The following is a 27,148-nucleotide window of genomic DNA, read 5'->3' on the forward strand; positions in this document are numbered from 1 at the left end:
GCACAAATATTTTAATAGCAATTTAACATTGTCATCCTTAGATTAAGCAAACAAAGGTGTGTTGTGTGGTGGCTGCCCACAATGCGCTTGGATGCCCATAATGTACTTGGATGTATCTGTTACCTGAGGGGAGAACTGCTTACATCAGGCCTGCACAACTCGTAAAGCGGCGAGGGCCACGTTACTCCAAAAAAAACAGCCGAGGGCCAAAACCTCCCGGCCCCGCAGAAACACCCCGCCCCAGGGCCATCCAGCCCTGCAGAAACAAACCCTCCTTCCCCAGCGCCACCCCACCAAAACAGCTGTGGGCCAAAAAGGAAGGTTGGGGGTGGGGAGGTGAAACTTTATTTTAAATCAACCGGGGGCTCCCAGCTGAAGAGGTGGCTGGGAGCCCTCAGGGTCAAATTAAAGGGCCTGGGGCTCTGGCGGCTGGGGGAACCCAGCAGGGCCAGCTCTAGGTTTTTTGCTGCCCCAAGCAAAAAAAAATTTGGCTGCCCCCCATCCCAGCTCTGGGCTCCCCCCTGTACCCCCGCTGCTGCCCCAATCCTGGGCTCTCCCCCCACTGACCCACACCCCCCGCCACCCCAGCTCTGGGCTTCCCCCTTTCCTCCCCATCAGTGCCCTCCCCCCACCCTGCTGCTGCCCCAGCCCTGGGCTCCCCACCACCAGTGCCTCCCCCCACACACACACCTCCTGCCTCCCCAGCCCTGGGTCATTGGTAACGCTCCCAGGGCAGGTCATTCAGCAGGAATTTTGGATGTGCACAAAACACAGACAGGATTGGTTCCCATATGGTTACAGAGCTGTAGTAAAGTGGAACAATTTTCAGCTTGTGTGATTGGAGGATATCTGGATGCATATTATAAGACTGTCCTCCATAAATGAGGAAAAGTTGAGGTGCCTTTATTATTCTTTTGTTCCACTCTTTCTTTCTATGAGGAATTTGCCAATGCAATATCACTGTCTTCCCAAAATTTAAACAAACAAAACGGCAGTGGCTGTTGAAAATAGCAATTCCAGTGCTAATAAGCATTTCTTGCTCAATTTTATCCTGCTTTTTCTACAGCAAGTTACAGTGGATCAGTATATTAGATTTGGGAGCAATGAAGTAACAGCTGCCCAAACTGAGCTTGAGCACTCCTGAATTTTGAGGTGTTCAAATCTGGAAGGCAGGTGCTGGGGGCTGTGGGGGCCTGTGGGCTCCACGGGGGAGCATGGCAGCAATGTGTCTGGAGCTGCATGGAGCCAGACACACTGGTCTGAGTGGCACGGTAAGGGGGCTGGGGGATGGAGAAGGGGTAGGGGGTTCCAGAGGGCAGTCAAGGGACAAGGAGCAGGGGTGGTTGGATGGGGCAGAGGTTCGGGGGGCAGTCAGGGAACAGGCAGCAGTAGGATAGGCATGGGAGTCCCAGGGGTTTATCAGGGGACAGGTAGGGGGTGGGGTCCTGGGGAAAGTTGGGGGGGGGGTCTCAGGAGGGGGCAGTTGGGGACAAGGAGAAGGGAGGCTTAGATAGGGGCTGGGGTTCCAAGGGGCAGTTGGGGCAGAGGTCTTGGGAGGGGGCAATCGGGGGATAAGGAGCAGCAGCATTTAGATAGGGGGTGGGGTTCTGGGGGGCAGTTAGGGGCAGGAGTCCCAGGAGAGGGGTATCAGGGGACAAGGACCAGCGGTGTTAGATAGGGGGTTGGGGTCCTGGGGGGCAGTTGGGGCAGGGGTCCGGGGAGGGGGCAAACAGCGGCCCCGTGCCGGGATTCAAACAGCTGGGCTGCCCGCAGCCGCGGGAAGCCTTGAGCCCTTTAAATCCAAGCTGCGGCTGGGAATCTCTGCGGCTGAGATTTAAAGGGCTCTGCGCTCCCCGTGGCTGTGGGCAGCCCAGAGCCCTCTGACTCCCGGCCGTGTCTGGGATTTAAATGGCTCTGGGCTCCCCGCAGCTGCGGGCAACCCAGAGCCTTTTGATTCCCAGCCGCGGCCGGGATTCAAAGGGCTCTGGGGTGCCCGCAGAGCGCCGTGTGCGGGGGATTTAGAATCCCCTCGCGGGCCGCACAGTGAGGGTCTGTGGGCCGCATGTTGTGCAGGCCTGGCTTACATACTTAACAGGCAACAGTAGAGAGAGTTCTCTTGGGTCACAGGAGTGAAGGGTCTGGCTTTTCTTTCTTGTGAACTCTCTAGATCCTCTTGGTGAATAAAGCAGTGAGGCTGAAAGCACTATCCCACTTACACTTGTTCTGTGTATTGTTCCAGTATGGTGATGCTTCAGCAGGTCACTTCCTGAATGTTGGGAACAGAGTAGAAATTGTATTTTTAGACAGTTTCCCCCCCTTTTAAACTGTATTCATTCCATTCAGTTGAAGACTGTCTCCTGATTGCAGGGGAAGGGCCATCCCGCAGCAGAAGGGACAAGGGAGGGGTTTCTACTGCTCCTTTTGGTGACCTGAAGAATAGAGAGATTTCTTGTGAAGCTATAGGGTTTTGTTTTTGTTTTTGTTTTTCAAGAGAGTGTATTGGAGAGGCAGACTTGTCCCTTTACTCCTCTCTTCCCACCCCAAGCCTGCTTTTCTTCTACAGTGGGTGCTGACTATCAGTAAACTTCTCCCAAAGATTTCTGCTACAGCAGAGCTTATTGCTATGTCCTACCATGTATGTACCATATCTTGCATATTTTCTAAGTTGGTCACCATGTAATTGGATTCATATGCTGCTCCAGTAAAATGATACTTCACTTTTTGGCCCTATCTAAACTAGGAAATAGGCTGTGTTTAAACTATTAGCAAATGTGCCTTTAAATGTGACTTTACATCTACCATTGACTCAGTTTAGCTCTTGTGTGTCTGTGATGTGGCTGACCACAGGTTTCCCTTTCTGGTTCCCATGACCAGCAGACATGTTTTAAAAGGTCTTAAATTATGTTCTACTAGATGCAAGGTTGTGTTTAAAAATATGGTAGCTAGTATGTTTTTAACCATAACCTATTTCCTAGTTCAGATATGCTCTGTGCATATGCTGGGTATAGATGCTCAGAAGACAGATTGTGATTAGCACCATAGAAATGCTTTTAAATAAATATTTTTTTTAATATGTGACATTTTCCTTGTATTTCTCACTATCCTCTACCAGAGATCATTTGTCTTGCCTGAGTGAATGCATAAGTCTTCCAAGGCCAACTGAAATGCTGCTCTGTGGATTTCTTAGCATGAGGGGAGACTGCTAGTGCTGCTGCTGACTCTCCTGAAATGGAGAATATCATGCTGATAGTCTCCATAGCCAAGTGTCACAGTTTCAGGGTAACTGCACCTGTATTTCCGCCTCCATGATCCACTCCAGGAGTGCCCAGCGAGGTCTCGAGTCCCCAGCCATTGCTTGTCTCTGGGCAGGGACCCATGGCCCACTCCCTTCTGAATGGGGGGCTAAAGGCTACACGGCCACTGTCTGACACTGTGATATCCCCAGCAAGCCAATCTGCCTAATGGCCAGCGTTGTGCTTTGCTTTCTCTCTGAGGGCTACGGCCCGTGTAGTGCCAGCAGTAACAAGTTACCACACAACTCTTTTTAAGCAGCCACACTTATTCTTAATGTACAAGCATTATAAAGAAAGCGGTTTTAAAAAAGCAAGCCCCAGAACAGATTGAAATGCACACTAAACATACCAGCAGTCACCCATCAGTCTTATAGAGACGTAGTAGGACAAAGTCTTTCCAATCCTTCTGCAATGGTTGGGGTCCCCCTTGGAGGGAAAGTCCTGTCCATTTGCTGAATCAGAAAGAAGGCCCTGTGTCAGATTAAACTCATCTCCTTTTATACTAAAGCCCTTTCATTACCAGTTGGTCTTTGGGAAACCCAGTCTGAACCAGTGTATGCAAACCTTCCTAGGGGGTGGTACCCCGCTGCAGGTGTGCCTGAATGATTCACCTTAATTCACCTAATAAACCTTCTGCCCCACTGTTTTTCGTTTCTGGAGGAGCTGTGGTAACCCACCCGTGCTGAGTGAGTTGCATGCAATCACTGACCCACAGTGTATTAAGTTTTTGAATGGATTATGTATCAATGTGGTCCTGAAAGATGCTGCATGTGATTGCAATCTCTGTCACAGCAGGCATCGTGCAGTGTTCTGTCAAATGATTCCAAAGTCTCTAGGGTTTTTTGTATGGCACTTCCCTTTGCTGATTCCATCACTGACGACCTTTAAATTGGGTAAACACAATTTTGTATCCTCCTGGTAAAGCTTTGTTCCTTTTTCTTTCTTTTCTAGTGTTCTAAACTTCTTTCGGACACAACTGTAATCCAGTTTTATCCAAGTAAATTTGTTCTAATTACAGATATACTTGATACATTTGGTAAGTACTTACAACGGACCTATGATGGATCCATTTTTATTAATTTTTTGTAGTATTACAAAATATTCTAGAAATAGAACCTATAAAGAGTTTTAAGGAGTTAACATCAACTGCTTTAAGGATTTAACTTTTACAAAAAATGTAGATAATTTTACACAGTGTTCCCTGTCTGATCAGTCAAAGATATTAAGTACAAGCCAACGAGAGAGACACAGACAGACATGTTTCTTTGGACTGTCCTCTCTCCACTTTGCTAGGCTTGAAGTGATTTCTGGTCAGATTATTGTATCTTTGGTTCCTTGAGATCCACTCTCTCTAGCTGTGTCCATTTTGGCTATTTAAAGATACTTGTGCGGTTGTGATACTATTAAGAGGGATTTTCAGCTTGTCTGTTAGCCAGCCATCTTCAAAATACGCAAAGGTCTACCTGTCTCCTCAGTCATCCTTTGATGCTGGAGCACTTACTAATTTCCCTCACCCTCAGACCATCTCAGACTTTCACTTTTTTCAGCTCCAGGTGCACCTCCGCTCCAGTGAGTTCCTAGATAAGTTCCAGGTTGGATTCAGGCTGCTTCTAGGCTTGAAACCTATTGATTAAGGGCACAAATTAACTCATGCTAGATACTGTTGGGGTCAGTTGGCTATCTTGGTGATGCTGGCCTTCTCAGCAGCCTTTAATATGATTGACTGGATGGTTGCTTTGGCAATTGAAGGATATAGCTTTTGTGTCAGGAATTGCTCTCCATTAGTTCCTTAGCTGTGGGAGTCAATTGCTGGTGATGGATAATGCAGAGTTCTTGCAGGATTTGTCTTATCTGCGAGTTCCTTAGCTTATGTCCAAAGCTTCTTAGCAAGGTCAAAGTATCATAAGTGTATTGATATTCTGCACATCTTGTCCAGGGGCCTTACTGACTTGTGGTCTGGAGAGATGCTTAGATGACGTTGCTGGCTGGACATGTCAGATCTTTCTCATCCTTAACCCATGGTAGGCGGAAGTGTTGCTAGGTACTAAGAATTGTTATGAGGAGTTTCTTCCCTTCCTTGATGCCTTTACTTACTGACTGAACATGTTTTAAAGTAGTGAACCAGGTGAAGATCTCTAGTTTTATTTTTGTTTTTTATCTTGCAGCAACATAAGCCTTTGTAATCATAGGCTGTGTCAACTAAAGTAATTTCTTAGAATTGCTTCCAGCAGTTCTTCTCCCTCACTTACAGATAGTACAGAATGTACCAGCATATCTGGTCACTGGATTGAACAGCTGTGCATGGTGAACTAGTGAAATCATTTTTAAGCAGGTCCTCTTGGGTTTTAAAACTTCTAATGTGGAGGAGCCTGACAGTATTTTAGAGATTCTCCGTTAGTCTTGTCCTGGTGGGTTTCTGCTTTCTGACACTGTCCACTCCTTTAGGATTGGCGATCTCCTTAGGTCAGTGGGTGATTGAACCTTAGTGGTAGCATCCCCTGTGACTCTCTTTCCTCTCTGGGCAGTGTTGTTTTTTTTTATTCTCCCTACCTAATTTTGAAAACTGCCTCAAAACTTAATTTGAGTTATCTTATAACCATACAGTCTTGTTTCAGTTCCATTCTGCCTCTGTATAAGACTCCCTTGAGGCATCCCTAATGTGCCCATCAGCATGGCATCTAAGTGTCTGGCTCAAAATTGGGACGCACTAAATCTATCCATAAAATACTCTACTCTCCACCCTCCCTTTATTTATCTGCTAATATTCAGATTACTAGATCTGTTTTTATCATCTGTCCATGAGAGTGCTGTACTTTAGTCCTTGCTTAGTGAAGGAAGGCTTATGCAAAAAGTTGGGTCTTGCAATGTGTTCTCAAACCAAAATGATAGCATGTTGTTTTTTATTGTATTTGGCTTTGTATTGTCCATTTTGTTTGTCACGGTTTGGTTGGTGCAGTACCTTAAGTCTCTTTGCCAGGGTATGCAAAACACTATATGCTATGTTCTGTTAATTATGTTTATATTTTCATTAACTGATTCTTCAGATTTTCATGTGGTTCTATTATTTGTAACAATTTTAAGTAATATCAAACATTTAACCTAAAATAGTTGACTGTCCCTTTAATGCTGTGTTTGGGCTCAGAATATTTTTCTGTTTTGTGTTCCTATATTACTAATAAGCATGTTTAATTTAGATTCCTAACAAAAATAAGTAAGTACATTACTTTGCGGCTTGTTTTAGAAATGTAATAGTAATCAAACTAACTTCTGAAACCAACAATCAATTCTGTTGCAGGATAATATATTGTTTCACAGAATAACTTTGAAAGATGAATAATCATAAATACATGCAATATGCCATAATACAATGAGTGCCACTAAAGTAAAGTCATGAGATAAACATAATTTGTTATGGCTGTATGAATTACCAGTTGTAGAAAACTAAGGACCCTAGAGAGGAAAATAATTGAGATGATTAAATAGTTGGCTATGCTTTATTATTACATAAACAATTGTCTCAGTTGGCTGTCTTCTCCTAGGGAGATACATTCACAACAAATACAAGATTAATTCTGTGGAGTTTCAATACTCATTTTGCCTTACAGGTAGAGGCTCACACAAATGAAAAAGAAAGAAAGAAATATCATTTCAAGTGTAAGCGGGGGAATGGTCCCGCTATTGTGGGGAACTTTCCTGGCTTCTGTGCTACCCCGGTGAAGTGGGCTAGCGAAAGGATCTGAGTCCTCGCTCCCACTTCCTTTACCCAGAGGCCTCCCTGCCCTTGAGGACTCTCCTGTTTGGCAGAGTTCTCCTGGCCCCAACAAGACTGGGCCCAGGATTCCTGGGGGGCTCAACCCCCAACCCTGCTGTGGCCACCTAGGACAGGGGCTAAGGTGTCCCCACTCCGGGGTACCCTCTCTGCACTGGGCACCTCCCTGACCCACTGATTATTCCAGACAATTTAAAGCAAATACAAGTTGTTTACTTAACAATCAATTTAAAGAAAAGAATAAGAATAAATGGGAACGGTTACAGGGAAACACATCACCCTGCTCTGTGGCAGGGAACATTACAAACAATGTCTCTGGACATCAAGGCACTTTGCAGTCTGTTCCTTGTAGGCCCCAGGCCTCCTTCTCAGGCCCTGGCTGTGCTGCAGGGATGCTGTGGGTGGGACACTTGAAATGGTGGTGACCACACACCTCCGGGCTTTGGGTGGTGGGATCCTTCTTCCCAGTGCCAGCCCCCCGGCAGGTTAAGGTCCCCCTCCCAGCCTGGCCTGCATGGACCCTTGGCTGGGGTGTCTTCCTGCGCTGGGCCCTTTTACCAAGGTTCCCCCCTTGGCTGGCCCCAGTTGCTCACCACACTCTGGCTCTCTGGCTGCAGCTCTGCTCCCAGCACAGGGTCTGCTCTCTCTGGGCTGTGCCTCTGGCTCTCTGGCTGCAGCTCTGCTCCCAGCACAGGGTCTGCTCTCTCTGGGCTGTGCCTCTGGCTCTCTGGCTGCAGCTCCGCTCCCAGCACAGGATCTGCTCTCTCTGGGCTGTGCCTCTGGCTCTCTGGCTGCAGCTCCGCTCCCAGCACAGGATCTGCTCTCCCTGGGATGTGCCTCTGGCTCTCTGGCTGCAGCTCTGCTCCCAGCACAGGATCTGCTCTCCCTGGGATGTGCCTCTGGCTCTCTGGCTGCAGCTCCGCTCCCAGCACAGGATCTGCTCTCCCTGGGATGTGCCTCTGGCTCTCTGGCTGCAGCTCTGCTCCCAGCACAGGATCTGCTCTCCCTGGGATGTGCCTCTGGCTCTCTGGCTGCAGCTCCGCTCCCAGCACAGGATCTGCTCTCTCTGGGCTGTGCCTCTGGCTCTCTGGCTGCAGCTCTGGCCCCTCTGGATCTGGCCTGGCTCTGTTCTCCAGCTCAGCTTGGGCCCCTACTTCCTCCTTAGCTCGGCCCCACTCTGTCTGACTCCGGCACATTCCTGCTCACACACGGAGGACGGGACCCACACTGGCCTTCTGTCTCCCTGATTAGCCGGCCTGCCCTGTCAATCAGGCTGACCTGGAGCATTGGCCTCTTGCCATTGTTCCGGGGGACTGTCAGTCTCAGGGTCCTGATTTGCCATCAATCCCTCCCCTTTTAGTGCTGGGAGCTAGCAGCCAAAACACCCCCACTGAATGTTAGTAAGGGGGCAACAGTCCCCTTACACAAGGATAACTGGAGATGATGCATCTCTCTGGGTCAGATCTCTAGGTAGTCTCTTGCCATCAGTAAAGCATTTTAAATCAAGTAAATCTATTGATATGGCACCTATATTAGATTGGGGTTTTGTGAATTATCAACATGATGAAACATTCATCAGCCACACTAAAGTCTGTGGAAATGCCTTACAGATTGCCATTAGCCTGGTCTTTGCATGTAAGTCTAAGCAAGGAGGAAAAGAACTGGAAAATATTGTTGTCTGGACACAGTTGCTTTTTAAATCCTTATTCGATAATATAAATGTTTTATGCTTAAAACTTCCTGATTCTCTATTGAGGTATAAATAATAACCCTCTCTTAAAGCCCTTGGAGGGAGGAGGAGGTGGTGGTGGTGGAGGTGGTTTGCTTAATGGCCATAACAGTAAGCAAATTTAGAATGAGTTGGAAAATGTAAAGTTGTAATTTCACTAACTTTAAATCATTATATTCCCAGTCAGATCCAATGCTTGGATTTGCAGATAGTAGCAGCATATTGCTCTTTTCAGTGGCTTATGCCCTGCCTCCCTTCTGGAGCCATCTCATTTGACCCTGTTCTTAGTTGGCTGGAAACAGAATTAGGGCTCAGTATTTAAACACAGTTCCAGTTAAGCCAGCTTCTAATGCAGTATGGATGGGCATTTCTAAGTTTGAACATGATTTGACTCCATCAGCTCACTGACTGGCTAAACTATATGAAACTGGCTTAGCTAGGACAAAGTTCAAACACAGTTCGTAGCTCCATTGTAGATGGGGGAGCCGCCTTTGACACAGGGCAGATGGGAAGCTCTTAATTTTCCCTTACTATACTTTCATATTCTTTTAATTCACAAAGAAATCTGACTCCTGAGGTCAAGAAGGAGATTCTCATTCATTAAATTAGGTGCTCTGTTTATCCACTCCATAATTAGTGCGTAGGACTCCAAAAGTAGGTGAGTTAAACATTTAGGCAAACAATAATACAGACAGATTAGATTAGGTACATCATTCTTCAAACAATGCTGCAATGGAAGTGTTTTATTTAAAAAAGAATCTAAACACATTTCTTGAAATCTCCAAAAGGAAAAAGGTGCACTTTCTTTGTGTGTTTAACAATGAGAGGCTAAAACAAAACTATGGGAAAGGTCAGGATCTCTAAACTTTGAAATCTAAAACTATTATTTTAGGTTAAAATAGTGTGTTACGTAATGTTTCAGGAAATTATCACTCTATCACCTAATGGCTTCCTAAACCTTAACAATATTTCATTCCATCTCTTCCTGTATGTGGAAGAGTTGAACTATAAAAGCTTTCTTTAATTAGATATAGACTATGAAATGATCAAAATGTTTTTGCTGAATTATCTAATCTAATTGATTAACAATTATCAATAAAAATAATATTGGATTTTTTTAATAGTGTGGAACTGATTTATTACAGCCTTTAAACTTGGAACGTATTGTTGGTGTTTAACAGGATGTGCTGTGACACAGATGCAGTTGTTTTTCCAGGTTTTATTTCCCCTTTATGTCCTTTTCTACTTATTGACAGTTGCTAACAATAATACAGGATCCCAGCTCGGTGAAGAGGGGGGCACCAAAAGTTATTTCCTGGTCAATAATCTGACCTATCCACTGCCTCTGCTCTTAGTGGAACTAAGCCAGAGAAATTACAGCATGCAAAATCCTCAGTGCAGTCCTTCAAATCTCTCAGATTCACTAGATGGCAGCATAATATAATGGAGTTCAAGGAAGTCTTTGCAGATGAAATTCCTGGACCTTGTAGAAAACTATTGTTATTTCACAGTTTGCATTTTACAATTTGCTAAAGATTAACTTCTTATTTTCTTGGCAGGAAAACTAGTATATGAAAGAATTTTATCCATGTGTCTGGATAATCGTGGCTCTTTACCAGGTAACTTTGTACCAGCCTTGTGCTATTCTTCTTGTAGAGATGTGTAAATTTACCATGTTTACCAAGTTAGGTTTGGGATTGTGAGGAATTTCAACAATACGTATCCTGAAACAAATTCAGTTTTGCTTCCAAGCTTTATAAAAGAAAAACACATGGGAAGACTTTAGTGTGCATACCTCAATTCCTATGGGGGAGAACTAGAGTTTTTAAGTGGGGCCAAGCCAATGGTGCAGTAGAAAAATATGACCTGGTTAATGTCCTCTGAAAAAAAATCAGTCTGCTCGTGTATGCTGAGTTTGGATTTAGTTGCTGTTCCTAGTTTTTAACACAGGTTACTTTAATCACTCCCACAACTTTACATAAGTTTACTTCCTAACTATAAATAACCCAACATAAAACTTGTCACAGTAAAATGTACTCGTTTCCAGTTTTAATGATTCTGAACATTAGCAGGGTCTGTTTGTAGGGCAGGGAGGATGCGTAACTTCTAGGGCAGGAGGAAGTGGAAGACAACAGTTGGGAGACAGCTAGGGTGGGACTACTATTCCCGCTCACTCCAGTCCTAAAACAAGAAAAAAACCCTTTTGTCCTCTTCCCTCCTCAGACCCTCACATCCTGAGCTGCTTCCTACAGTTTTTCAGCATGCTTATAACATGGTTTTATCTGTCTGCACAGACAAAAAATAAACCATATTACCACAGTTTGGCCACAACCATGTTTAAATATGGTTATTTTCATGTTGTAGATGAGCCCCTGCAAATTTTGTTATAAAATAAAAGTATTTACCTTTTGATTTAATCACAAACAGCTTGCAACACTAAACCAGTAGCATCGTGAGAAACAAGTCAGTAATATTTTCTTTGGTGAGCTTTCTTTTTTCTCATTGCTATTTAACACTCCACCCCTAAGGACAGCTCTCTCTGGGTGAAGCAAGAGTCAAAATATTTTGGAAAGAAATCTCTACCAGCAATGATATCAGGAATGAAATTTTCCAGTAACATATACACACACACTCACAATTTCTTATGCAGAACCCTGCCTTGAGCAGCTGTATGAAATGAGAACAAAGTCATTGGTATTTGTACTCATTCTTTCTGTTCCAATAAGGTTAGAACTTCTGATTTAGCACCAGAGTTCTCTGCCTCCAGGAAACCAAACTACAGTGTAGCTCTTGCTCATTGAAAGATACCTGAGTTATGTTTATCTGCGAGGGCACAATTGCAATGCTTTTGTGCAATGAATTTAATTTGTTCAGCATTTGCTAATGAAACCAATATATTATAGAAAATAACCTGTCAGCAAAGCTGATTTTCCTTTAAGTGGTAATCATTGCCTTTACTTTAAGCAGATGATCAAAGTGTATTTCCAGGATGTTCAAGATCACTAATTCTGTGATGACTTTTTGCTATAGTTTGAGGGATTAGCATTTTGAGGGTTGTGTTAATATCAACTATGTTTGGGTTAGCACTATTCTTAACTGACTTGGCAGCTACAGCACACTTGAAATAAAGACGTCACAGTCCCATAATGCTGTGTTATGTAAAAGGCCTCTAGCTGTGGGGGGTGGGGAATTGCACTGTTTCTCTAAAATTTCGACACAGGCTTAGTGTTCTGAGGAACAACAACAAGCACAGCAGCAGAATAATAAGTAGAAATGGAAAAGAAAATTCTGCTTCCAGTCAATTTCATTAAAATGCTTTTGCTTGTACGTGTATTTCCTGGTTCCTGACAGAAAGGCATGCAGATTATGGATAGAACTTTGTTCCTTCACCGTTGTTTTTAAAATTGTAAGTCCAGTGGACAAAATTGGGGGAAGAAAAAGCAAAGGTCAACCACTGCTTGCTTAATATTAACTAATACATATCTTGGAGTGAGAAATATCTGTCTAAAGCTGTGTAGACAGAGAAGAGCCCTTTGAAATACTTTGCATATACTGCAAAAAGCTGATTCATCAAAAGGTGTAAGTTACAAAGATTGAAATATAAACAAACACAGAACAGAGAAATGAAGTCTTCTCCCCTGAGAGGACTGTGCCTGTGCTTTTTAAGATTACTAGGTTGGTGAGATGCCACTTTTTAAATGGTTTACTGTGAAACATCAGGGTGCAAATTAAACAGACAGCAAGCTCCAAATGGGGTGGTTATGCAAATAAAGTCTTACTGCAAATTACTGTTAAGATTGCTTTGAGTTAATGGTAACAGGGACAGACTCATAGTCTTCAAGGGTGGTCACAGTCTTGCAAGTATCTTGGGACCCAGTGGGAGATCTGCACTGAAGACTTCCAGGTTTGGGGCCTTTCACTTTGGCACTGAGCTAGGACTTACCAAGATTCTCCTTCCTCCCTCTCCCCCCACCTTTTTAAGCAGGATGATTCTGGATGGTGATAGGAAGGCCAGAGAGAGAGGCTGGATAATACTGCAACATAGAAATAATAGAAATGTAGGGCTGGAAGGGACCACAAGAGATGTCTAGTCCATTTCCTCCTCCTTCCCCCCCATGTCGAGGCAGGATTAAGTATGCCTATGCCATCCCTGACAGAAGTTTGTCTAACCTTTTCTTAATAATCTCCAGTGACAGTGTTTCCACAACCTCCACACTTAACCTGTTCCAGTGCTTAACTATCCTTAAAGTTAGAAAGATTGTTCTTAATATCGAACCTAAATATCCTTTGCTACAAATTAAGCAGATTATTTCTTGTCCTCCCTTTAGTGCACACAGAAAACAATTGATCACTGTCCTATATAACAGCCCTTAACAGATTTGAGTATTTTTATCAGATCCCCACTCATTCTTCTGTTCTGTAGGCTAAACATGCCAGTTCTTTCAACCTTTCCTCAGAGGTCAGGTGTTCTAAACCTCTTATCATTTTTGTTGCTCTCCTCTGTACTCTCTCTAGTTTTTTCACATCTTTCTTAAAGCGTGGCACCCAAAACTGGATACAGTGCTCCAGCTGAGGCCTCACCCATGCTGAATAGAGCAGAACTATTACCTCCCATGTCTTAGGGTATGGCTATACTTACCGTCCGGGTCGACGTGTAGAGTTCGACTTCTCGGAGTTCAAACTATCGCGTCTAATCTAGACGGGATAGTTCGAACTCCAAACGTGCTCCTGTCGACTCCAGAACTCCACCACCACAAACGGCGGTGGCGGAGTCAACGGGGGACTTCGATCCCGCGGCGTCTGGACGGGTGAGTACTTCGAAATAAGGTAGTTCGAGTAGCGTAGCTGAACTTGCGTACCTTAGTTCGACCCCCCACTTAGTGTGGACCAGGCCTAAAATGTGACACTACTGTTAACACCTCCCGGAATATTTGTCTTTTTTGCAGCAGAATCACATTATTGACTCACATTCAGTGCCCATATATCTATGTCCATTGCCACTTTCTGTATACAAGATTTGTTGGGAGGGAAGTGGAGGGTATTCATCTTGTATAAGCACAAATATAGGTATCAGCAAAAGGATGGGGTCTGGAATTATCCATCACTAGTTAGCATTTCCCATGAAGCTGAATTTGATTAAGGATTTTTCACTTTTTGCTACAGCTCTCAAATTTAACAGTGGCGGTATTATGAGGCTTCCATTTCTAGATTATTAAACACTCCATTGGAATATAGACATTTCCTTGTCAACATTATTATTTGAAGTGTGTCAAAGAGTGCCTTTCCTTGAAATGTGGAGTGAATCCCACAATACTTGGCAATGCAGCTGTCACACAGAGCAAGTCTTTTTTTTTTTTAACTTTGTCAGTAATGATGAAACCGTTTGAAAGTATTGTGTGCCAATGGTGTAAAACCAGCAGGTTTTGGGGGTACTTTAAAAATGAAACTATAGGGAATCTTACAAGTAAATTTGTAAGACCTCAGACAGAGACCTCAGTCTGTGTCAGGAACACTGCATATTCATTGTAATGTGTTCGTAGATCTTGGTCCTTAAGTGTTAGGTTTGCTTGTTGGTTCAGAACTTTGACTCTGGGTGTTTTGCTTCTGGTAATGTTGGTTGATGTTTCGCAAATTTTTTTTTTTATACACCTGAAGTAAGCTAGGCAACATCTCTGTTAGATGAGTAAATAGGGACACAGTAGTTCAGTGGCTTGTCTGAAGTCACACACTGGGCTCATGTCCTATCTGGTAATAGAGCTCAGGAGTTGTGACTGCAAGTCAGTTTTTTTACCACATTCTCTCCCTAATGACTTGAGAGAGTTTAATTTTAACCAACAGGATTTCAGTATGCAAGTTAAGAAAGTTTGAGGTGTAGCCCAGTGGGCTAACTTGCCTTTATTATATTAACTGCTTTATATTCTGCTTTTATTATATTCAACAGTAATTCAAGGACCCTACAGGCCTGTATACTGTAAGACAGGAGTGGGGAACCTTTTTTCTATCAGGGCCACTGACATGCAGAAAAAATCAGTCGCGGACCCCACACAGCCTGTGGGGGGGCACGGAGGCTCAGGGCCTCCCCCCACAGCAGGGGGAGCCAGCACTCATGGCTCCAGCCCCATGGTGGGGGTGAGTGGGGTGTGGAGGCTCGGGGCTTTCCCTAGGCTCCAGGATGGGGCCAGAAATGAGGGGTTCAGGGTGTGGGACGGGGCTCCAGGCTGGGACATGGGGTTGGGGTGTGGGAGGGGACGAGGGCTCCTGCTAGGGGTGTGGGCTCTGGGATGGGCCTGAGGATGAGGGGCTTGGGGTCCTGGAGGGGGCTCTGGACTGGGGCCAAGGGATTTGGAGTGTGGGAGCTGACTCAGGGTTGGGATTGGGGTGCAGGAGGAGGTTCCGGGTGTGGGCTCCAGGAGGGAGTTTGAGTGTGGGAGGGGATTCTGACCTGGGGCAGGCGGTTCAGGGTGCGAGCTCTGGCTGGCGCTTACCTCAGGCGGCTCCCGGTCGGTTGCGCAACGGTGCTAAGGCAGGCTCTCTGCCTGCCCTGGCTCTGTTCTGTTCCCAGAAGTGGCCCCCATGTCCAGCCCCTAGGCAGAGGGGCCAGGCGACTCTGTTCGGTGCGCGCTGCCTGTGCCCGCAGGCGCCGCCCCCACGTCTCCCATCGGCCATGGTTCCTGGCCAATGGGAGCTGCGGAGCCAGCACTGGGGGTGGGGGCAGTGCGCAGAGCTTCCCTGATCACCCCAGCTCCTAGGGGCTGCAGAGACGTGTGTCATTTCTGGGAGCTGCATGGACTTTTAATGGCCTGGCAACCCCAGCTTCCCCCTGCAGCAGGGTGAGCTGGCACTCATGGCTCCAGCCCTGCAGGGGGCACCGAGACCTGGGGCTTCCGGCCCACAGTGCAGAGATTTGCCATGGCCGGATGAAATGAAGAAGCAGGCTGGCAAGTTAGTATAAGGCTTGAGGCCCGTGAACTTTTAACAGATAAGTGGCTCAACTGAAACCCCAAGTATTGAGGGTTGACAGGTTCTTGTCCCAAGATCGGACCCAGTATTATTCAAATTATTGTATAGTTGGGAACCCCGATGTGCACAGTTGCAACATTCACACTATAGGAACTCCTCTATATTTACAAATAGTTTATTATAATATTTACCACAGTCACAAACACCCAACTCAGTCAGATAAAGTTGCTGCAGAATGTACATCTGCACATCCATATACTCATATCATGTTAGCCATCATCTTCCTCATCACCATCACCTTCCCCCTCATTACCAGTGGCCATCATTCTGGCACCTCCCAAAGACTACATCTCCTTCCGCTTCTAAGCTGCGATGCAACTTTTATATGTTATGCTGATGACACTATGTTTGATGCATATTCAGTAGGGGATTTTCCCCTTTTTCCTTATTTGTATATCCTCACCTTACTAATGTTGGAGTGTCCTCCGAATGGTTAGGATATCAGTGATTTCAATTTATTATTATATACGTCAATTCGTTATCATGGCCTTCTTGTGGTTAGGTATCTGCGGATGTAGCTCATGTACCTGTTATTAATCAGCTAAGAAAAGTAGAAGTAGTGTACTAGAGACAAAGAAACAGAGAAAAGAAACGACTGAGGAAAAAGAGGAATTCCCTGGTGAGTTGCAGTGTTTCTGACTAGCATTAAATTCTGACTGAGAGATTAGTTAAATTAGTTCCTATCCTAGATAGGGAGATTGTTCCTGTGCACCCATCGGGGTCCCATCTGTGGTGCTAATCTGTAGCCCGATCTATAGAGTTATGTATTAATTTCTTAAGAATCCCCCGTTATCTCTTTGAGGGTTGACAGGGGGCAACACTTCTTGTTCTTCTCACAATCCCACTACTCAAAAAGTGAGATTTTTAGGCTTCTACAGGGGAGGATGTTAGGGTTGCCGTGTCTGATTTTTTTTTGACCAGAAAGCCTGGCTGAAAAGGGACCCTGGCAGCTCCGGTCAACACTGCTGACCAGGCCATTAAAAGTCCGGTTGGTGGTGCAGATAGGCTCCATGCGACTCCTGGGAAGCTGCCGGCATCATCTCCTGGCTCCTAGGTGGAGGGGCAGTGACGGGGGCTCTGTGCACTGCCCCGCACCAGCTCAGCAGCTCCCATTGGCCAGGAACCGTGGCCAGTGGGAGCTGAGGGGGCGATGCCTGTATGCATGGGCAGAGCCATGTGGTTGTGCCTCCGCTTGGGAGCTGGAGGGAGTTGTCACTGCTTCTGGGGAGCCCACATCCCAAACTTCCTCCTGCACACCAACCCCCCGTCCCAGCCCTGAGCTCCTCTCCTGCACCATAAACCCCTCATCTCCCTGCACCACCCCAGAGCCCGTACTCGAAGCCCTCACCCCTGCCGCACCCTACCCACTGGCCCCCAGCCCAGTGAAAATGAGTGATTGAGCGAGGGTGGGGGAGAGCGAGCGACGGAGGGACGGGGGAATGGAATGAGAGGGGGTGGGGTCTTGGAGAAAGGATGGAGCGGGGGTGAGGCAAGTTGGCAACCCTAGAGGAGGTGAGCATAAGGAGCGGGAGCGTGCAAGGGGACAAAAGCAGAGAGGACGATAAAGAGCACTATTTCTCAGCTCTTCCGTATGAGAATTTCATAGGAGTTACATGTCTAGCTCTAAAATAATAACAATATATGTTATGAGCTATTGGGTTGACATCAGGAGTTAGACCAAATGAAATAAATCAATATTACTATAAAATAGAAGTGGAGCTCTGGGAACCGGCATTGCTGCTCACTCTGGGTTTGCAGTCAAGCAGTTGTCTGTATTGCTGGAAAGGAGATCCTAGAATTACATTGTCCAGTTCATTACCGTATGTTTAACTTCTTTTTAAAAGGAAATACTCAATGTGCTGTTTTAAATAAATGTAATAATGTAATTTAATTCAGAACTAAATGTAATATGCTTGGCTCTGGCTTTGTTTTTACAGATAATTTTACTCCAGAAAGTGTTAATGATACTGCCAAAGAAACCTGTTTAAACTGGTTCTTCAAGATTGCTTCAATCAGAGAGCTCATTCCCAGATTGTATCCTTTTCAAATGAGTTTGACTGTCAAAATCGTACACTATTATGCCTGAAGTTTTGAAAGGAATTAAAGTAATATGAGAACGTAGTGAAGTTTATGTTGAAAATCTAAACAATGATTATCACCTCAGGTTCTAGTCTGAAAATATGTTTATCTTACGTGCTTATATGCCCTCCCATCACAACAGTGTTTGAATACCTCTCAATCTTTAATGTATTTATCTTCACCAACACCCCTGTGAGGTAGTGAAGTACTGTTATTACCATCTTTTTAACAGATGGGGAAGTAACTGAGGCACAGAGGGGCTAGGTGATTTGACCCAGGTCATACAGTCAGATTTTAGTGGAGCAGGAAATTGAACTTCAATCTCCCAAGACATAGGTTAGTACCCTAACAGCTGGACCATTTTTCTCTTCAAAATAGGAAGGCAAATGGAGCTCACAATTGTTTTATTATAATTGTATCATTTTTGTTACTATAGTGTCTGTCCAGGACCCCATTGTGCTGGGCACTATAGAAACAGAACAACAAGACCGTCCCTGCCCCGGTCTTGCACTGAGAGTGAATTCGAACTTGGACTAAATCTTAATTGTGTAGTAGTTGAATCAGAAATCCAAGTGTCTATAGGGTTTTAATGGTAACACAGACCTGTTAACTTCCAAAATTTCTGGTAACCCCATGTTGAACGTCTTCTCCCAGCCCTTTCTTCTCCCTTTTTATATTGACCCCTTTAGTTTTGTTTGGATTTTGAGCTTTGAAGTTTTTTCGAATTCTTTGAATCATGTGGTTCTGTAGGCTGAGTGCCGTGGTGGTGAGGCATGGCAGCACGTGATGATGGTTTATTAAGTTGAGTTTACATGCTATAAACTGGACATATTTGAAAACTAAATGGGAAACCTATAAAAGCCACAAAACAAGTAGTGCAGTTAACGATATTAGGTGTTAGAATACCCTTACCATGTGGTGCCCAAGAGAAATTCATTTCATAGTCAGGGAGTTGTCACAGTTCAGGGCAACTGTACCTGTATTTCCCCTCAGTGGCTTAGCAAGGGCATGGCACCCACTCTTGGCCGTCAGCTCCCCAGCTGTTTCCTCTCTTGAGTGGAGACGTGTGTGTGTGTCTCCCACCCCCTTCTGACTGGGATAGTCTCAGGTTGCACAGTTCCCCTGCCTTCACTATGTAATTCCAGCACAGAAAGGTTTCACAGGGACACCTGCTTGTTCTCTCTTCAGAGACGGATAACAATGTAATTGTTACAGAGATGTTACCATGCAGCTCTTTCTAAGCAAGCCTACTTTATTCTTAAGATATGAAGCATTACAGAGCAGTCATATTAAAAAGAATAAAAGAACTTACATGCACACTAATAAGCTTACCAGAGTTCAACCCAGCTCTCACATGGGCTCTGGCAAGTCCAGTCTTTTAATACCCCATCCAAGGGTCATCCTTACGGTCAGTGATGAGATCCCAAAATCCTAATAACCGGTTCCCTACCGGGTCCTCGGCAGCAGGGGGGGTCTTCACTCGCTCCGGGTTTTCAGCGGCGGGTCCTCCATCCAGACCAAGTGAAGACACACACACACACGCGCACACCCTGAAGTGCCGCTGAAGACCCAGTAGGGAACTGCGTGGTGAGTACAAGCCCCATGTGCCTGTCCCGTCCCCCCCATCCGACCCCAACCCATGTCCTGCCCCCGACTGGCCCCCTCAGAACCCGCAACCTATCAACACCCCCCCACTCCTTGTCCCCTGACCACTCCCTCCCGAGACCCCCCACCCTACCCAACTTGCCCCACTCCCTGTCCCCTCAGTGCCCCGACCCCATCCACCACCACCCCGAAAGACCCCCAGAACTCCCACGTCTACCCAACCTCCATGTTCCCTGACTGCCCAGCCCCCCAGAACCTCCGCCCCCTCCAACCGCTTCCGGCTCCTTATCCAATCCCTCCTCCCAGCCCCGGCCCAACCGCCTTACCATGCTGCTCAAAGTGGCAGGAGCTGCAGAGCTGCCCAGAGCGCTGGCGCCAGTGGCGCGGTGTGCTGGCGCTCTGTGAGGGTGGGGGGAACCGGGGGTAGGGGCTGGGGGAGCCTCCCCAGCTGGGAGCTCAGGCGGGCCGGACAGGATAGTCCCGTGGGCCGGATGTGGCCCGCGGACCAGAGTTTGCCCACCCGCAAGCCCCTTTAATAACTGGTTCTACACTGGCTTCTAAATTTAACAACCGGTTCTTGTGAATCGGCTGCAGCTCACTACTGCTTATAGTTACAAGTTCATCAGAGCATCCTGACTCAGAACAAGCCCCCAGACTTATGAGGCCTCATAGGCCAAGTTTTTACAATCCTCCCCTAAGGCCTGAGGCCCTGCGTGGACCAGGAGTCCTTTTGCTGGAGCAGGAAGAAGGCTGGAGACGGATTAACCCCTCCCCAGACTTTTATCCAAAAGTATTTCCTTTGTCTGTTAGTCTCTGGAGAATCCAATTTGAACCAGTATATGCATCTATAGGGGCTGACTTCAAAGGGTTGACAGTGGAGGAAGTACGTTAGCATTCCTCCTCCCTACTAGAAAAGGTACATACACTGCCACATAGGGTTGCCAACTTTCTATTTGCACAAAACTGAATACCCTTGCCCAGCCCCTCTTCTGAGCCCCGCCCGTACTCCCTCCCTTCTTCCCTCCCTCCCTTTGTCGCTCACCCTCTCCACCCTCACTCACTCATTTTCACAGGGCTGGCTCAGGGGGTTTTGGGGTGTGGGAGGGGATGAGGCCTCTGATGGGCTAGGCATGAGGGATTTGGGGTGTAGGAGGGGGGCTGAGGGGTTTGGTGTGTGGGAGGGAGCTCTGGGCTGGGGCAGAGGGATGGGGTGTGTGAGAGCTCTAGATGGGGGTGCAGACTCTGAGGTGGGGCTGGGGATGAGGGGTTGGGGTATAGGAGGGTGCTGTGGGCTGGGGCCGAGGGGTTTGGATGATGGGAGGGGGATCACGTCTGGGGCAGGGGTCTGGGGTGCGGGAGGAGGTCAGGGATGCAGTCTCTGAATGGTGCTTACCTCAAGCAGTTCCTGGAAGCTGTGGCATGTCCTCCCTCTGGCTCCTACGCGGAGATGCGGCCTGTCTGCAGATGCTGCCCCCGCAGCTCCCATTCGCTGCTGTTCCTGGCCAATGGGAGCTGCAGATCTGGAGCTTGGGGCAGTGGCAGTGTACGGAAGTGTAGGTGCTGGAGTGGGGACATGCCACTGCTTCTGGAAGCCATGTGGAGCCTGCCTTAGCCCCACTGCCCTGCTGACTGGACTTTTAATAGCCTGGTCAGCAGTGCTGACCGGAGCTGCCAGGGTCCCTTTTCGACTGGGCGTTCCGGTTGAAAACCGGACACCTGGCAACCCTACTGCCCCAACAACACATTAATGTACATACCGTGTACCCCAAATGGGCTTAAATGAAACCTTATTGAATTAGGGTTATCTTAATTCCATAAGGTTGGCTCAGTATATTACAGGATATTTTCAGTCTGTCCCTGGAGTAGTTTTGTTTTTCTTACAAGGAGTACATCTTGGAATTTTTTTCCTTAACTTGGTTTTGTTGTAGCTATGTGGAAGCAGCAATATTGAAATGCAACAAGTTTCTGTCCAAAACGTAAGGCTAACATGCAGTTAATAAATATGGACAGCCAACAAATGGGTACATGTTAAAGTAGTATGTAGGGAATTAAGTATGCAAGTTCCATTATCAATAATGGCAGGAATCTTCTGTGCTTTTGGAGGAGGCAATATTGATTGCTTTGGGCTCCTGATACGAATCCCATCAAGGTAGAATATTAGCACAGGTGGTGACATACTGATGCATCCACTCAGATCACTTGCATAACTGTAGTCTGAATGGAAGTTCAAGCATTTTGGGGGGAGGAGGGTGGGGTTTACAAAACTGAAAGGAAAGCAAAATTGATGGGAGGTGGCTGAAGGTAAAGGAGAGGGTAACACAGCGAGAGAAATAGGTAGGTCAGTAACCAGGCTAAAGGCAAGGTGGGGATACAAGGCAGAGGCAATGAGCCTGGAAAGCAGCGGGGAATAGGCTCCAAGCAGAACTGAATCAATATTGTTTTAAAAATAGCCCTTCAAGACTAATGGGCCTTTTTAGTTAATTGCTAAAATGAATACTATAATCTCAATGGCTCTACAATGACAGCTTGATTATTTTTGGGCCTCCCAGTATGGGCCTGCTCCCACTTGTGCCAGTGCAGGTGTGTGCTGGAGGGGCAGGAGGAGTATTAGCATCCCACATGACGTGCATGCAACAGCTCTGTGGTGAGTCCCTCCTTATAACCATAGCAGGTGAAATTGGGAGTGAAGTGCGGCCAGTGGATCTGTGACTGACTAGGAGATACCCTGGCCATAATAGATCCACTGCCTCTGAGGCTTTTGGGCTGCTGCATCCCTGAGGCTGCATTGCAACCAGAGAGAAGCTCCAGCTTCTCCAGTCTAGAGGAAAGGCTTCTTTCCTTCCATCAGTCCCCCAGCTCTTTGCAACTCTCCAGTACATAGCCTGGCTGCTCCTAAGGGTAAGTAGCAGAATTCATGTCTAATATGTTACTTAGGGGACTAGTGACATTTTATGTCTAAATTAGACTTCGTGCTAGTATGACTTTCCTTGGTTCCTCGAATTCTTGCTCCAATGTAAATTTAATAATGCAGCCTTTCAAGTCATAGTATGTATTGTGGTGCTCTGAGCAATTCTTAAACTTCAACATTTAATTTTTAAAAAATCTTAACAGGGGAATTTCAGAATGTCTCCCGCGACTAACAGCTATGATTAGAGGAATTGGAGATCCACTGGTTGCAGTCTATGCAAGAGCGTACCTGTGCAGGGTAGGCGACCATTTAACATTATTTAAAGTGAGTTTGTATCAATGGTATATTTCTCTCTTAGTGGCAAGTGAGGCTGCAGTAAAGGAAGATTTTAATCAGGGCCGCCCGGGGTGGGAGGCGGGCAAGTGGGGCAATTTGCCCTGGGCCCTGCAGGGGCCCCCACGAGAGTTTTTTGGGGCCCCTGGAGCGGGGTCCTTTCACTCGCTTCAGGGGCCCCAGAAAACTCTCGCAGGGCCAGGGCCCCCAGAGCTTCTTTCACTCTGGGTCTTTGGTGGCAATTCGGTGGCGGGGGGTCCTTCCGCCCTGGGGCGGAAGGACCCCCCGCCGCTGAAGTGCTGGGTCTTCGGCGGCAATTCGGCGGTGGGAGGCCTGTGCCGCAGGTTTTCAGGACACTTCAGTGGTGGGTCCCGTAGCGGAAGGACCTCCTGCCACCGAATTACCGCCGAAGTGGGGGCCCCCCGCCGCCGAAGACCCCAGGCCTCCTGAATCCTCTGGGTGGCCCTGATTTTAATTAGTGGCAGCTTTTCTCTGACCTAAAAAGCATTCCTGTTCCTCCTCTTAGAAAATTGCAAGACAGGATAACTTTTCCATTATAATCACAATTTGAAAACCTGCTGCATAATTGCCTATAATAATCATAGTAATTAAAAACTAATTTTCCAAGCTTGTCTTGCCAGTACTCCCTCCTGAGGAAAGAGGAAAATTGGGGACTGAGTCATAAAGAAAGCTTGTAGCTTTGTGGTATTCCAGACTGCTATGTGAGTGCAAAGCATGGCTTTTCAGAGGTACCATACAAGCTTTCATTCTACTTGAATTCATTGTCTCCCTGTTGATGCCATGAGAGCATTTGCTTTTGGAGGATGGCTTGATGAGTTCCATGATGAAAAAGAGTTAATTTTATGTCGTGTTTTAAAAACTAGGGGGTTGCACACTTTGTATCTTGCGTAGGCTGAGCTTATTACATGCACTAGCGGCTTCTTGGTTTCCCCTATAAGCTCCCTGTGTGCCACTCTCCCTTCCCCCTCTATTTCAGGGACTTGCTGCAACTCCCTCCAATCACCGCCTGCCAAGGCTTCTGTGTGCACCCTAAATCCCCCTCCTCCCATACCATGGTCCCCCATTCCTCCCTCCATGTTAGGTGCTCTGTGTGCCCCTCCTTCCCTCATATAAGGTCCTCCCAATTTTCCACATAAGGGAGTTCTGTGTTCCCCCATTCCAGGATCCCCATTCTTCCTCCTATGACAGTGGTTCCCAGACTGGGGTTTGCGAAATGTTACAGGGGGTTCTCAGGGAAAAAAATTGCCTAATGGCGGACAGAGCTGTTCCTAGGAACCCCGGGCAGCACGGGGCCAGCAGCCTGGAGCCCCTGGACGTCCAAGAGCTAAGCAGATTGAAGCAAGTATATCTATCACACTGAGGAGATTTAAACTTCAAGACTCCTTATAAGAAATGGAAAGGGAGGTGGATATTTTTTTGCTGTTTTTTAAACTTAAATAGGCAGCTAGTATTGTTTTTAAAATTATTATGAAGAACAAGTTTAAGCTTTGTTGTAACGTGCATTGTTTGCCTGGACTGCTCAAGCCCTGAATGCTTGTGTAGGAGGAACTCTTTTTGAGTTGGCTTCTTAAATACCTTCATGTTGCTTCACATCTGATGCTCCTTGATGAGACATAGGAGCCTTGTCTTATAACAGGCTTAGTCAAAGTGATACAAGCTACAAAAGTGAGGTCTTGGAAGAGTGTTGCTGTTTTAAATAATGTAATAAAAATACTGTGATGATAAATAATAAGCATGTCATAAAAACAAATTTTATATTTCCAAGATCACTGCTTTTATAATTTATACTCGGGTAAAGGAGAAAATCCCTGGAAATATTCATTTTTAGGAGGGGTTCGCTAGACTTGACATTTTAGTGAAAGAGGTTCACAGGTTGTTAAAGTTTGGGAACCACTGCCCTATGGTAAGGGCTCTTTGTGCATCCCCATCCCCCCCCCCCCTCGTAACAGCAGGGTCCCCCATTCTCATCCTGATGCCAGAGTCTGTCTGCCCTGCCCCCCCAGTTGTTCCCCAAGGAGTTTTGTGTGTCCCATTCTCCCTCCCCCTATGCCAGGTGTGTGCTCCACCAGCCCCTCCCCATCATTATTATTCTTTCTGTCTGGGAGATAATCACGACACCCTGGATGATTATTAAACTCTATTGGGGAGGATGAGCAGAGGTGAGATGGGGGTTGCTGTTGTGCTGGAAGGTATTAATGGTTGCCATCAACCACTTGTTTGATCAACAGACAATTGCGTAGGTGCTGAAAGCTGTGGCTGTGCTAGTCAGATGGTAGCAGCTACATATATCCCCTTCCCCCGCCTTTTCAGTTTCCCAGTTTTCCCCAAAATCAGTGGGGTTCTGACAACTGATGTCTAGACCATTCTCTGAAATTTTAGAATAAATAATGAAGCTGTAGTGCAGGTACAAATAAGCTCTGTAAAGCAGCACCATCACTGTATAGAGGTATCTCTGCTGTTGAATTGAATCAAAGAACCAGCTCTCTCTGTGGAAAGTGCATAGGGCAGTGTATTTTTCTAAAGCTTATATGACTCAAATAGAAACAAAATATAAAAGCTAGAGATGCTTGGTCTGGGCGAGTGCTGGGTACCTGCAGCTCCTGACAAAGTCAGTGGGAGTGGCAGGCACCTCTCATGTTCAGGCTTTGGGTGAGCAAAGTGTAGGAGAGGCGTCTTAGAAGCTGGTTTTTGGGTTTTTTTTTTTAACATAACTGACTTATTGCTTTTTTCATGAGTTATTTGTATTCCAGTTTCTCTTCTCTTACACTTGCACATAATTTTTTTTACCTTCTTTCTTTTCTAAAAAAACAATTATAGTAAAGAAATTACAGTAAAAAAACCCTCCTGCATTAAAAAGTCATTATTTTAGGTTGCAAAATCAAGCACTCAAGAATTAGGAAAGGCCAGAGTTAAAATTGCCTGTGACCCCTTAATTCAACCCCCTACATGTTTATGCATTACAATAGTCTTTAATTACACGGTCCTGTACTATTTTTTCCACAGGACCCCTGCTTCATTCAGTGCAAAGAATGGATGCACCAAAGGGCAGCCTTAAATCTGGCTTTTCCTAACATTATAATGCTAGGTTATGCTAATGCTAGGTTTTATTTTTGTAGTGCTCCCTGTGCTGGTTATGAGCACCATACTAGGACCTGTTCTCAACAACCTCGTTTAAACACAGTAGTAGCTAGCACAGTTCTCGTCTCAGTGGACGGGGCCATAATATCACTTCCTAGTGAGGCAGGGATAACGGTGGGCAAAATGCACTCTGTTCAGTACTCTGCTATAGTATCTTCATCTTATTGATATGTGTGTGAATATACTTATTGCCTGGTGAATAACTCCTATTTCATAGCTGAAGGAGGATGGTAAGTGGTACAAATACAATTTTTCCTCTTTCTTTGAATCTAGGTTGGGATGGAAGTGGCTCCTCATCTTAAAGAAAGCCTTAACAAGAATTTTTTTGACTTCCTTCTAACATTTAAGCAAGTAAGCAAATATGTATTGCCTGAGTGATGAAATAAGGATGTTCCTTGAGCATTGTGAAAATGCTTTTTACAAATCCCTTTAAAAGTGCTTGAATCTAGAGTTGTAAATATTTTTGTAACTGTGAATCTGAAAAAAATGTAATTTCACCATCCAATAGATGTCACCAGCAAAATTGATGTTTACTAGACTGCACTATTTACCTTTACTGTGGTAGTTCCTATATTTAGAATGGGAAATACTGCACATATTGTAGTTAAAATATCTACTGTACATGGTGTATGCCCAAATTTTAAATAGTGTCCACTGTATATTTTTTCCAAATTCAGGAAAATATGCAGAATACTTGTTGAGCATACTCTGTAATTCAGTGACCCTGGTCTCTCAAAGCTTTCAGTAAACCTGTAACTTGAAGTTTTTTGTTTCCAGTTTCTCGTAGCCCCAGCCAGACACCTTTTTCCCCACGATGGCAGCTCTTTCATCTTTTACTTTCTTTACAGATGCATGGAGATACTGTTCAGAATCAGCTGGTAGTGCAGTGTGTGGAGATTCCATTGTATTTGACTCTCTACTCTCCTGCTATAGATTGGATTTTACAGTGTATTGCGTACCGTGCTCCCGAGGTAAATGACATATTCACCATGTAAATAAATGCTTGATAGTTAACTGGAACAAAGAACATATACAATATCTGATTTTTAAAAGATATTATAGATTCCTATGGTAATTGTTCATTACTAGGCTATTTAGTGGTAGTACATATTGATGCAGGACCTAGGATGCTATATTCAAACTTGAATTGAAAAATGACCAAAGCTTATGTGAGTAATGTTATTAACAAATATAGTTATAGTGCTGTAAATATACACGAGGCTTTACATAGCTAGCTAAGATACATGCAATTC

The 27,148-nt window shown here is 45.6% G+C and overlaps 1 protein-coding gene across 3 annotated transcripts in view; it reads left to right on the forward strand.

Annotated features, from left to right (window-relative positions):
- The window catches only part of VPS35L (VPS35 endosomal protein sorting factor like), a 119,792-nt gene that overhangs the window by 26,862 nt on the left and 65,782 nt on the right, over nt 1-27,148 (forward strand). For all 3 annotated transcript variants that reach the window (XM_044979582.1, XM_044979581.1, XM_044979583.1), the window contains exons 8-14: nt 4,245-4,329; nt 10,351-10,410; nt 17,749-17,845; nt 21,424-21,471; nt 22,607-22,700; nt 26,169-26,246; nt 26,744-26,866. In XM_044979582.1, the coding sequence (XP_044835517.1) occupies nt 4,245-4,329; nt 10,351-10,410; nt 17,749-17,845; nt 21,424-21,471; nt 22,607-22,700; nt 26,169-26,246; nt 26,744-26,866 (585 nt within the window). The remainder of the gene's footprint in view (nt 1-4,244; nt 4,330-10,350; nt 10,411-17,748; nt 17,846-21,423; nt 21,472-22,606; nt 22,701-26,168; nt 26,247-26,743; nt 26,867-27,148) is intronic.

This window comes from Mauremys mutica, chromosome 11 (genome assembly GCF_020497125.1).
Source record: "Mauremys mutica isolate MM-2020 ecotype Southern chromosome 11, ASM2049712v1, whole genome shotgun sequence".
In the NCBI taxonomy this organism is placed as follows: domain Eukaryota; kingdom Metazoa; phylum Chordata; order Testudines; family Geoemydidae; genus Mauremys; species Mauremys mutica.